General features: G+C 33.0%; 1 protein-coding gene across 1 annotated transcript in view; it reads left to right on the top strand.

Annotated features, from left to right (window-relative positions):
• Nucleotides 1–13,115, top strand: part of FAT4 (FAT atypical cadherin 4) — a 151,781-nt gene that overhangs the window by 133,379 nt on the left and 5,287 nt on the right. The window contains exons 12-16 of the mRNA XM_045552311.1: nt 4,007–4,092; nt 4,644–4,823; nt 6,381–6,505; nt 8,218–8,435; nt 12,795–13,056. Coding sequence (XP_045408267.1) covers nt 4,007–4,092; nt 4,644–4,823; nt 6,381–6,505; nt 8,218–8,435; nt 12,795–13,056 — 871 coding nt within the window. The remainder of the gene's footprint in view (nt 1–4,006; nt 4,093–4,643; nt 4,824–6,380; nt 6,506–8,217; nt 8,436–12,794; nt 13,057–13,115) is intronic.

The raw sequence follows: 13,115 nt of genomic DNA, 5'->3' as shown, positions 1-13,115 counted from the left end.
CTGTGAAGTCTATGATATAAAACTCTGTTAGAATGAAATGGGCTTTTTTGGACTATCTAAGGTATTCTCAGAATGACAAGTCCATTATATCTGAGACTTTCAGATTACATACAGGCATACCTTGGAGATATTGTGGGTTCGGTTCCAGACCACTGCAAAAAAGCAAATATCACAATAAAGCAATTATCAAAATAAAGTGAGTCATGCAAATTTTTTGGCTTCCCAGTACATATAAAAGTTATATTTACACTATCCTGTAGTCTATTATAAAGTGTGTAATAGCGTTATATCTAAAAAAGGTACATATCTTAAAAATATTTATTGCTAAAAAATGCTAACAATCACCTGAGCTTTCAGCAAGTGGTGATCTTTTTGCTGGTGAAGGGTCCTGCCTTAATGTTGGTGGCTGCTGACTGATCAGGGTGGTGGTTGTGAAAGGTTGGGGTGGCTGTGGCAATTTCTTAAAATAAGACAACAATGAAGTTTGCCATATTAATTGACTCTTCCTTTCATGAAAGATTTTTCTAGGACTATGATGCTGTTTGATAGCATTTTACCCACAGTGGAAATTCTTTTAAAATTGCAGTCAATCGTCTCAAACCCTGCTGCTGCTTTATTGACTAAGTTTATGGCATATTCATAAATATTGATGTAACCATGAATATTGAGCCTTCCATAATTAGAATAAATATTTGGAGATTGGTGTATCTAGTTTGGGGGTTATTATAGCCACAATAATATTCTAAAACTGATCGGTGACCCTAATGAGTGATAGTAGATACCACTTTACCCTAATTCTCCAAGCATAGATAAGATAACCATATTTCTGAGATGTTGTCAAGCAGACTATTCTGTAGAAGAGACAACTTTACCTGATGACCTCCAAAGTCCCTTTAAACTTCATGTACATTTGATTCTATCAGACAAAGACTGGGAATGAGAGGTGAGTGGAAGAAATTCTGTAAAGTATGCAGCTCATTTGTGATATGTGGCCATAGTAATCAAGTTTTAAATAAAACCAAAGTGAAAAAAAACTCTTCCATTATTACTTCGGTCATAGGAAAAAAGTCTCCCTATTTCTGAAAATATCCAAATTAAGCCCCCTACTGGATTGTGAGTTTGTTATTTTCTACAGTTCAAATGATTTTTGTTGGAAACTGGAAATATCATTAACCTCTCAGCTTTAAATCATTGCATAGTCAGGATAGAAACATATCAATTTACAGTGGTACTGGTAGAAAAATTCAACAGTAAAAGAAGGAGTATTTAACTCTGAAGATTAAATTGCATGATCTTCTGTTCAAATAAAACAGCCCCTTGGTTATTCTTTCTTTGAGTGGTGTCACTAAGCTTTTAGAAAATAAGAAAAATATATTGATATGAAATAGAAACAATAACTAACACAAAATTTTAAATAATTCTAAGGTTATTTTTCTAGTTGAGGTATTCATAAATATTCATGTGATACTGTCTAGCTTATGATAGCTTCAGGGATCTCTAGAATGGATACTTTGTATGTAGAGAGAGATGTGTTAAATCAAATAGTCGACATAAGCAACATAAGTTGTATCATGAAAACCTAATACTGCTTTTGAGACTGAATGTCACTCCATTTTATAGAAAACTGAAAAGAATCATAACTACTGAAAATTTAACTAAAGGAGGCATGAATGTCTTGACAAAGAATTAAAAGTGCAAATGTTTCCTAAAAATGTTAGTATTTATTATAATTTAATTGAAAAGGCAGCAAGAAAAAATTCACATGGCTCACCAGAGTTTATTTATTGCATGGAGCTTATAATAATTAACTCATAGAAATATTTAAAAGTATGCTGGACAGTAATATTTGATGCACAGTTTATAAGGTGATTATAAATTGACCCCAGTCAGTCATTATTTTTAAAATGTGACCTATTTAAGATAAATATAAATATTTACAAATATCCCATCTAAATATATCCCATCTAAATATATATTTTATGGACAGCACCTAAAATAATAAGTAATATTGATAAAATTGGGATATTAAGGAAATGAATCATTTCCTTTCAGAATGAAAGTGACCTGATTCTGTAAGACAGAAAATCTGATATTTATCCTCTTTGCATGCAGGGGAGGTGTCACATTAGCTTGCTTAACCTTCCTGTGCTGTTTCCTATATTTGCTTTGTTCTTATTAAAATTAACCTCAAATGGTAAGCATTCTGATAAATGGATACCTGCACAGTATGTATATTTCTCTTAGACAAGTTCTGTGATGTTGGACTAGTCCTGTTTTGTGGCATTCATAAATTTAGGTAGAACCCTTTATTCTCTCTGTTGGGAGAAACTCTCAATCCTGCTGTAATTCTGCATTGAGTTATGCCTCTTTTGTGATTTACTGACCGTTTTCTGAAATGCCACAATCTGAAGACCTTCCTTATAATTTCAACAAAGAAAATATGTAGGGTAGGTGGGAGGGGGGAGAAAGGGGTGGGTATGTTCACACCTAAAGGGTGCGGTGAGCACCATCTGGGGGATGGACATGCTTGAAGCTCTGACTCGAGCGGGGCAAAGGCAATATATGTAACCTAAACATTTATACCCCCGTAGTATGCTGAAATAAAAAAAATATGCAAAGTTTTGTCATCAGTCAAATGTTACTGAACTTTAGGGAACAAAGGAGGGGCATCACAGCCCTGCAGAGTACAGAATAATATGGATATACAACTTTGGTCTTAAACTGAACTACAGCCCTCTTCAATTGCTGATAGTCAATATGGAGAACACTGACTTCTTTCATATCTCAGGCCTTTTGCCCATAAATTTATGACTTTGGTTAGTGATTGAATGGAGTGTAGTATGTATGTATGTATGTGTGTGTGTATACACACACATATATAGAACATATATATATGTATATATATATATATATATATATATGTTCTACTAAATAGAAAGCCTTTGTCTCAGGGGATATGCATCCCTTAGAATGCAAAAATGAGTACTGTTAGTTGTGGTTTAAATACAATTGGGGAGTTTCTACTGTATAGCATTATATAATAAGGTATTCTGATTATATATAGGTATGCTGTAATATTTATAAATAATTCTTAACATAAATGAGAAAAGCATTGATTTTATTTATTTTATTGAACTTTAATCTGAGGATTAAAATTTTTGGATTGCTATAAAAATATTATATTTTCATAATCTTTTGTAAATAAGGATGAAATATTATTAGAATAAGATTTTCCATGGGTTTTGGGGAGGTTTTTGTTTGTTTTGTTTTGTTTTGTGACATGGTCTCACTCTGTTGCCCAGGCTGGAGTGCAATGGTGTCATCATAGCTCACTGTAGCCTCAAACTCCTGGGCTCAAACGATCCTTCTGTCTTAGCCTCCTAAGTAGCTGGGACTACAGGTGCAGGCCACTATGCCCGGCTAATTTTTCTATTTTTGTAGAGATAGAGTCTTACTCTTGCTCAGGCTGGTCTCAAACTCCTGGCCTCAAGTGATCCTCCCACCTCAGCCTCCCAAAGTGCTAGGATTACAGGCATGAAACACCATGCCTGGCCTAGAATAAGATTTTTGAAAATCAAAAATTGAATGTTTTTTCAATTTGTTAGAATAGCCAGATAGTAGAATAAACATTCTCTCTTTAAGCTTGTAACCGGAGGAAGATGTCCCAGACCTAAGGTATTCTGGGAAGATTCTAAGGAATATTAATGGCATTTTTATCCTTTCATCTATAAAACAAGGAGCAGGAGAAGATTTCTGAAAGCACCCTTCCATCTCTTTATATAAAGATAGTAACAATTTTACTTTTATAGATATAAAGGAAATATATGCTCATAATTTAATGTTACATTGTAATTATATTATGTTACCTTTCATAGTACATCAAATCAAAGTGTTATCACAGTTTTGAAATCATGTCCACGTAGAAACAAGTCCTGGATAGTACTGGCTGGAAAGGCTCATGGGGACACTGGACCCAAGCTGAACGTTACCTTCTCTTGCATTATAGGCCGCTTCCTTAACTGTGGATTCCTGTTCTGAGAACCAAGAACCAGGATATTGTACTGTCAGTAATGTGGCAGTTTCAGATGACTGGTAAGTAAAATAATTAGTATGATCTTCATTATTACTTGAAATTAAAGAAATTTTACACTTAAAAATAATTACACTATTACATAAAAGTTTAAGATACTTTATTTTTCCCCCCAAAACTTTTTCATACCATAAAATACTCTAATATAAATTAAATTACAGAATATTGTATTAAAAAGGTGTGAAATAAAGTACTAGAATGAAAATAAAACTAGAGAGAAGAAAGTTTAATGACACCAGTATTTTTTGGAAAACTTCATGAAATAATTGCATGTGATTTTGGTCCTGGAAGAAGTGTAAGATAAGGACCCCAATTCTTTCAAAACACATTCTGTAAAAGTTTATGTGATGATAATCAGATTTTTTTAATAGCACCTAAAGCTGAAATATACCATTCGTCTATCAAAAAATAAGTGATTTTAATAGAAACAGTAACAAAGAGGGAAAAATAAATATTGATACATCATTCATATTCATTCTTTTTTAAAATTAAACATTCTACTAAAAATCTTTTTTGTTGGTACTAATATTCTTACCTTTGCTTTTTTATTTAGGACTCTTGATGTTCAGCCAAATAGAGTCACAGTTGGAGGTATCAGGTCACTGGAACCAATCCTTCAGAGGAGAGGACACGTGGAAAGCCACGATTTTGTTGGGTGTATAATGGAGTTTGCAGTCAATGGGAGGCCTCTGGAACCCAGCCAAGCTTTGGCAGCACAAGGCATACTAGATCAGTAAGGCAATTTTATTTCTTACAATTTTAAAGAGAAATGCAAAAAGTATATGATGCAGTAATTGAGCATCGAAAGATGAAATTATTGTACTCAAATCCCTAAAAATACCAAATGTCTTACATTGTTTTGAATTTTAAATATTATTAATAACTCTGCAATGAACACATTTTCACAAAAATCTTTGCACATTAGTTTCTTGGATGTGATCTCTAGAAATAAAATTACAAAGACAAAGCTGTGAATACATTCTCATGTTTGTAACTTAAGTGCTTGAATACATTTGGCATTTGCCTTTCTTATTCTATATGTTGTTATTGTTCTGTTACAAAGTATTTCTAGCTCATCATTATTATTAATTGAACAGTATAGAAAAATACAGGGTCATGATTGCCAACCATTGGTAATACTTTGGAGTGGATCCTGTATCTTTCTCCATGTTCACACAAATACTTTTTTAAATATTGAATATTTTTTTCTTTTAAAAATATGTTGTGAACATCTTTTTAGGTCAACATCTGCTCAGACAAAACTTTTAGACTTGCCGTTGACTCCTCTCTTTCTGTCAGACCTTATATCCAGTGTGCCAGCAACCAGAATGACAATTTGAAAGCCCAAGTCAGGTCTTATCACTTCTCAGCTTCAAGTGCTTCAATAACTTCCCATCTCACTCAGGGTAAAAGTCAAAAGTCCTTACCCTGAGTGACAAGGCTTTATGATATGGCCTCCCCTTTAACTTCCTGACCCCTTAACTTCCTGAATCCTTAATTTCTCCTTCTTGTTCACTCAGCTCCCGCCACATTGAGCCTCTTAGTGTTCCTCAAACATGGCAGTACACTTTCTCTTCAGGGCTTTCTCACTTGCTGTTTCCTCTACCTGGAGTGATCTTCTACCAGAAATACTTTGCTCCCTTATTTTGTTTAGATCTTAACAAAGACAGGTCCTTCCTTCACTGCCTAATCTAAAGACCCAGCAAACCCCCATACTCCCTATGCCCTTTCTCTGTCTGAATTTTCCCGTAGGACTTCCCTCTCTCTAACATAACTACATATATAGCAACTTTTTTTCTTTATCGTTTGTCTTTTCCACAAGGAAATATAAATATTTCATGAATGCATGGATTTTTTTTATCACTTTACCTCCATGCTTAGAACAGTATTTGGCATATAGTAGACATTCAATAAACCTTAGTTGCCTGAGTAGCCTGGTAGAGAGGTATCAAGTATGTGGCCCCTGGATCGTCTGAGCTGAAATGCTTATTTGACCGAGGTATTTTGTCCAAATAAGACTTAATTTCAAGAAGAAATTGTAACCCCTTTTTTTTATCATGAAAGTTATTATTTTTATTTAATCTTCTTCTTTAGTATGAGGTAGACCATATATTACAGGACAACTGCTAGTTTGATTAGACTACATTTAGTCTAAATGTAGTTAGAACTTGAGCTTCAAATAATAGAGTGCTTGAAATTAAACAGGTTCATGAAAGTTGATGTCTACTTTTTGCAAACTCCCCCCTATCTTGCATGTGCTTTATAGCTCTTTATTGTGATTTTATTACAGATGCCCTAGACTAGAAGGTGCTTGTACTCGCAGCCCCTGCCAACATGGTGGCACCTGTATGGACTACTGGTCATGGCAGCAATGTCAATGCAAAGAAGGATTGACTGGGAAATACTGTGAAAAATGTATGTGAGCCTGTCCATCTTTCACTGGAAATTATAACCATGAGAAGACAAATATATGCATCTAAATATGTGATTGAATTAGAAATTATATTTTCATACTAAATATTGAAAATATTAAATGGAAAATAATTGGAAAAATACAGTGACAATATTAAATTTATTTTTTTAACCTGAAGAAAAGTGACATCCATATAAAGAATTATTTAAACTTAACTAAATCTTTAGCTTCCGTCTTATAAATATATCATTCTGTTATTTTTGTTTTACCTATAGGAATGCTAGTCAATTTAAAAGATCAAGGACTTTATTCAGGCTTTGGTTTCATATTATCTGCCTTTGGGGAATATTTCTTTGTTGAATTTTCTGTATTTGGGTAAAAAAAAAGTATACACACTAAGGCACTCAGCACTGCGCTCAAAACATACAATAGCAATACAATATGTTAAAATTAAGAATGATACTTTCATTTTAATTTGAAAGTCCTGGAATTAGTTTTGAATATTAGTTTTTAAGTCCCTTCATTAGTTAATTATCTTTTAAGACCTAATGTTATTGTTATAGGACATTAATATGTGCAAGCCATCATTAGAAAATGATACGCCCTAATTTCAAGCTGTGCATCACACTAACTAACCTTAATGGGGCCTCTTTTATAAAAAGTACTTCCATTTTCAAATAGGTGGTTACTAGTTATATTAATTACAGGTACATGACCACTTTGTAAGGAGAAATTTGATTCACTTATAATATGGAAATGAATAGAAATGTATGACAAAATTTAGGCTCTAGTATAATCTAAAATATCTTAGTAGCAGAAAGTATAATTATGTTTAATTATTTCGGAGATAATGAAAACATTTTTAAAAATATGTTGTCACATGATTTTTTAAAGTAATGAGAATTTACTAGATAGGAACCTAAATATATCTGGAATATCAGATGAGTCATTGGCTAGATAAATGGCTGAGCCTCTTTTTCTGAAATCAAGATATAAGTCGCATACTATAAAATTTATCCTTTCAAATTGTACCAGTTAGTGCTAAAATCCTTTTGAGCTCATCTTTTAATGTCCTTTCTTTAGCTATATTATTTGTTACCATAACTTTAAATTTCTATATTTCTGGAATGTGAACATTTTATCAGATTATCATAAATTATAATTATATATGCTGATTATACATGAGGATAAATTAAATTATATATAATGATAACTGAAAATAAAATTAATTACAAATATAAATTTTGATCATACACATTTGTCCAAATTTATAATATGCTAGAGACTAAAGATCCCAAGTCATTGTAACTATGAAAACATATATTCCGTTATAAATTTTGGAAATATAGTTAAACTCATTACAAACAAATTTTTCAACTGTATATTTCCAGGTGGCTATGTCTTCAGATATTCATGATTTATATCATGTGGCAAATATTTTTTGACTATTTCCCAAATGATTAATGACTGTTAGAAAGTGTTTTACATTTCATGGTTCTGAAATGGATTTAAGTATTTGAAATCAACTTATATAATAATTCACATATAGAAATTACTTTTTCAAGAGTAGATTTAAGGTACATTAAAAATCCAAACCTTGATATTTTCATTGTCCTTTTTAAAAATGTTTGGTCGCTATAGAAAACTCTATAGGAAATGCCTAATGGGTGCATTCATTTTCCCCTTTTTTTTTTTTTTTTTTTTTGGCTTTCAGCCATTACCCCTGACACTGCCTTATCTCTAGAAGGCAAAGGGCGCTTGGACTACCACATGAGTCAGAATGAGAAGCGGGAGTATTTGTTAAGACAGAGCATACGAGGTGCCACATTGGAATCTTTTGGTGTGAACAGTCTGGAAATAAAATTCAGGACAAGAAGCGAGAATGGCATTTTAATCCATATCCAAGAAAGCAGCAATTACACTACTGTGAAGGTAAGATAAAAGCTAATGGTGACTTCATTTGACTAGACCGCCTGCTGTGTCATGGTTTAAATCACTTCTCCCATAATTTCTGTCCTTTTCTTTACAACACATTGGAGTTCCGACTAATGCTGGGCACTATTCCAATATCATCTGTCTTAACTATTCCCCAGGCATTGGCCAGAGTAACAAAGATCTGAATGGTCTGGCTTCTAAACACTTTTGTTTTGGTTTAGAAGAGAGATCACTGCCAGGTAGGCCAGCTCAGAAAGAATTAGTTGCAATCTATTTTTCTGGTGGAAATTTATATGTCTTTTTTTCTACTTTTAAACAAAGCAAAACAAAAATATAATGTGGCTTTGAAATGGAAAAAGATTTTCTCTAAGAATTATTTCAAATTCTGATAAGTATACGTTAATTGGCAGGATTACAATAAGGAAAAACATTTTGAAATTATCTAACTTTACTCTAGAGCATATGTTCAATTTACCATCTAGGTAAACTCTGTGAAGTTAAGTATATTTGGAACTTAGTACAAGTAAAATTTTACCTAACCTCTCCAAATAATTTTTAAATAAATAATTTTTTAAAATTGCATTTCATGAAAACAATGGATTGATTCATTAGCCTTTTACATAATTTTGTTTTTTCTCATCTGTAAATAGTTGCTGAACTGGTGAATAATTTTATTAGAAATGTACTTTTCCATCAGCTTTTAGCTTTCTGAATTTTTAAAACACTATTCTGCTTTCTTTCCCACAGCTAAGTCATCATGTCTTAGACAACAGTTTCTTTAGTTATTATAACTACTTTTCATTAATATTATTTTGTATAATTCTATTGATAATTCTTGATATAAATTTTAGTAAATTCTTAGGAAACCAAGCCCGTATTTTCACCCATAAATCAATATTTGATAATTACTGAAAAGATTAGTTCATAAAAAACTACTAAAAATAAAAATAGAAGTTCACCTCTAAACTTTAGCCTTCTTTTCCTCAAAATTTCAGTCTGCCCAAGCCAACCCTGGTTGTTATGTTGCATGTACATATCTTTAATAAGTAGTACAAACATCATTTTTTTAAATTTCTCAAATTATAATCCTCCTAGACCAGACATTTTCAACTGGGGGTGATTTTACCTCCCCTCCTACCCCGCCTTCCCCGGCCAGGGGACAGTCACTCAGCAATGTCTGGAGACAGGTTTGATTGTCATAGTTGGAGGGGTGGGAAGGATCTATGGGCATCTAGTGGGTAGAGGTCAGGAATGCTGCTCAGCATCCTACAGTGCACAATACAGCACCCACAACAAAGAATTATCTACTCCAAAATGTCAGTAGTGCCAACTGGAGATACTCTACCCTACAAAAGAACAGCTTCAGGTTATAACTTTATCTCTATTATTGAAGCAAAGGTCCCAGTTTGAGAATTAATAAATCAACTGTAAAACATAACACGTACCCCATTGTATAATGTTATTATTTGGTATTTATAATTTTCATTGAAAAGATATTAAAAGTAAAATTAAAGAAGCAAAGAAAGAAGTAAATCTTCTTCTACAAGAAATGTATTTTATATTTTATGTGCTTTGAGAGGCTTTGACTTTGAGGTCTGTGCATTATCTGTTAAGCTGCTTCCAAGTCCTTGTGCCATTTAAATGACATACGAATATTTCTCTTCATTATCTCTTTAAGCCAAGGAATTCAGTCAAAATACAATGTGGTTGAAAAAAATCAGAGACAAAATTTTTTCTTCTCTAAGGAAGAAGCTGAAAGTTAAAAACCATTTTTGTCACCATAAATTCTTGCATTTCCAACAGGACGGTAGCATGCAACTTCTCTAGATTGTTCCTTTGGTAGCAAACACTTATTAATAGATTTTTTTTTTCTGAAAGGAACATAAGTGCTAATTGATAAAAATCGTGACTAATACAAACCAAAATGCATACTTTGGGCATGAAAATTTTTAAAAGAAGCTTTTCAGAGATTCATGGGCTTGGCAGGTAAAGAGAATAGATAAAAAATAAAATAAAATAAAGACAGTGACTAAGAAGAACTAAATAAGCCTAGAAGACAGTGGCTGTTGTAAGCAGGCAAATTATTTGGATGGCCAGAATATGATCTGCTTGTACAGGCTAGAAAGCTAGTTAGAATGTACTTTGACTTAGGAGTTAGTTTATCAGTGGCCAAGGTGCTTGGGTTTCTTTTCTTTTGACTCTTCCACTCTTCTTTCTCTCTTATGTTTTGCATACTCTGATTCAATCTCTCTCCTTATCTCAGTCTATCTCTTTTTTTCTCTCTCCCTCATGTGTACACACACACACACAGACAGGCAGGCAGAAGATGAAGATATTTTTTGAAAAATGAGGAAGAGGGTTGAGCCAGTGGGGTTCCATGTGGATAGAGCAGAGAGAAGGTATCAGGAGGAGGTAAAGATGGTAATATGAGGAGAGAGAAGAATATGTAGAATAGATTGGATCTGTTCAGATAAAAAAAAAAACATAAAAAGAGAAAATTTCACAAAGAAAGGCAAAAAGAAAGACTACTGTTGTGTAACTTTATTGACATGATATTTAAAGCATTTCACAAATCTCTTATCATTCCTAGCATATGATGTAGCTCCATATTTGGAGTTCTGTAATAATAGGCCGGTAATGGACTTTATTTCTACTCCAAATAAGTTTTATCATTTTGTGTTTCTTTGTGTGTTTGTTTAAGTGAGTCTACAGAATTGGAATAAGAGATTTAAAGCTCTATAAATTCAAAAACAAATAAATGAACAAATAAGTACAGTAATGTGTTGCTTAATGACAGGGATACATTCTGATAAGTGCATAGTGCATCATTAGGTGAGTTCATCCTTGTGTGAACATGGTAGAGTGTACTCACGCAAACCTAGATGTTCTAGCCTGCCAAAAACCCAGGCTTAGCCTATCGCTCCTAGGCTACAAACCTGTACATCATGTCACTGTACTGAATACTGTAGGCAATTGTAACACAATGGTAAGTATTTGTGTATCTAAACATGTCTAAACATAGAAAAAGGTACAGTAAAAATATGATATAAAAGATAAAAAATGGTACACCTATATAGGGTTCTGACCATGAATGGAGCTTGCAGGACTGGAAGTTGCTCTGGGTGAAGGATGACATGGTGAGACCAGTTAGGAGAGAAACTGGGAGGAGGCTGCTTCCTATGCTTCTTTTCAAAAACGACTCTGGCTATAACTAAAAAGAAGTTGCTGTTTTTACTGTGTCATGAGATGTTGCCCATTTGATGAAATGTTATTGTCATTTAACTTTTTTTTTTTTTTCCTATCTGACATATTATTATCTGGAAAGGTTGCTTTAATAAAATATTACTGTATGAATAACGTATGTAAATGTGTTAGGCATATTTTCCACAGAGTACAAATGAACTGATTTTTAGTTCTACCAGATGTATTTGTTGCATGTAGAAATAGCATTTGATCTGAGTGACAAAACAAACCGGTCTAGCCTTTGATTCCCGTTATTTGAGGCACAGTGCCACCTCATCCCCTAGCCAAGGCACCGGCTCTGGCAGTTGTGACGGGATCATGCTCCCTGAACCAAATGCTCATCCTGCCTCATAAATTATTTCATGTTCTAAAGTGGTCTTCTCAAAATACTGGAAAATTGGTAGCTGGAAACTGGAGTAGGAGCATCCTGTTACCCAATGTTCTACTGGGCAAAGTAAAAGAAACCAAATATCCCTTAGATAAATTGTAAAAGACAGCCAAAGTGAAGACTTGCCCAGACACCTCATTATTAAGAGTTCACCATTTATTCATCATAGCTTTTCATCTCAATAAGTGATATAAATAATAGGCATTATTTTTCCTAAAATTCCAGTGAGTAATAGATGAGAGGTAAAACAATTTATTTTCGTCCTTATTTTTCCAACTATGTTTCCTTTTTAGCTGAGCATTCATTTTTCTTTTTGCAAGTGGTTTTCACATTTTTTGATTACTGTGGGCCCTTTACTAAACTTAATAATATAATACTCACCACTTCCATTGAAATACAAATAATCACAAAGAAGGTGTAATTTACTTATTTTTAAATGATTATTCACCCCTGTATTATCTTAATTGTATTCTGGAAAATAATTCTGTATATCTTGAAAAAGTAGGTATAAATATAAGAATACTCTAAAAACTATTAAAACGATTAAATGTGAAAGGATATTTTACTTCAAATTGTAAAGACAAGATGTGTAAGTATACTCTAATATAACCAGATACTTCAGCTATGCTCTCTGTTTGAGATTGATCAAAATTTTAGTTTCCCTAAGAATTTCTATTTAAGCATATTATATTTTAATTTTATATTATTTTTAATATGTTTTACAGATTAAGAATGGCAAAGTACATTTTACATCAGATGCAGGAATTGCTGGGAAAGTGGAGAGAAATATTCCTGAAGTATATGTTGCCGATGGCCACTGGCATACTTTCCTAATTGGGAAAAATGGAACAGCCACAGTATTGTCCATTGACAGAATATATAACAGAGATATCATCCATCCTACTCAAGATTTTGGTGGCTTTGATGTGCTTACTATATCTCTTGGAGGAATTCCACCCAATCAAGCTCATCGAGACACTCAAACAGGTAAATGCTTATGTTGAGTAGAGTCACAAAGGAAAAGTAAAATTGTTCCTCAAAAAGTA

This window comes from Lemur catta, chromosome 5, assembly GCF_020740605.2.
Source record: "Lemur catta isolate mLemCat1 chromosome 5, mLemCat1.pri, whole genome shotgun sequence".
Classification (NCBI taxonomy): domain Eukaryota; kingdom Metazoa; phylum Chordata; class Mammalia; order Primates; family Lemuridae; genus Lemur; species Lemur catta.
The sequence above is the reverse complement of the archived record's forward strand: the minus strand, read 5'-3'. Positions and strand labels throughout refer to the sequence as shown.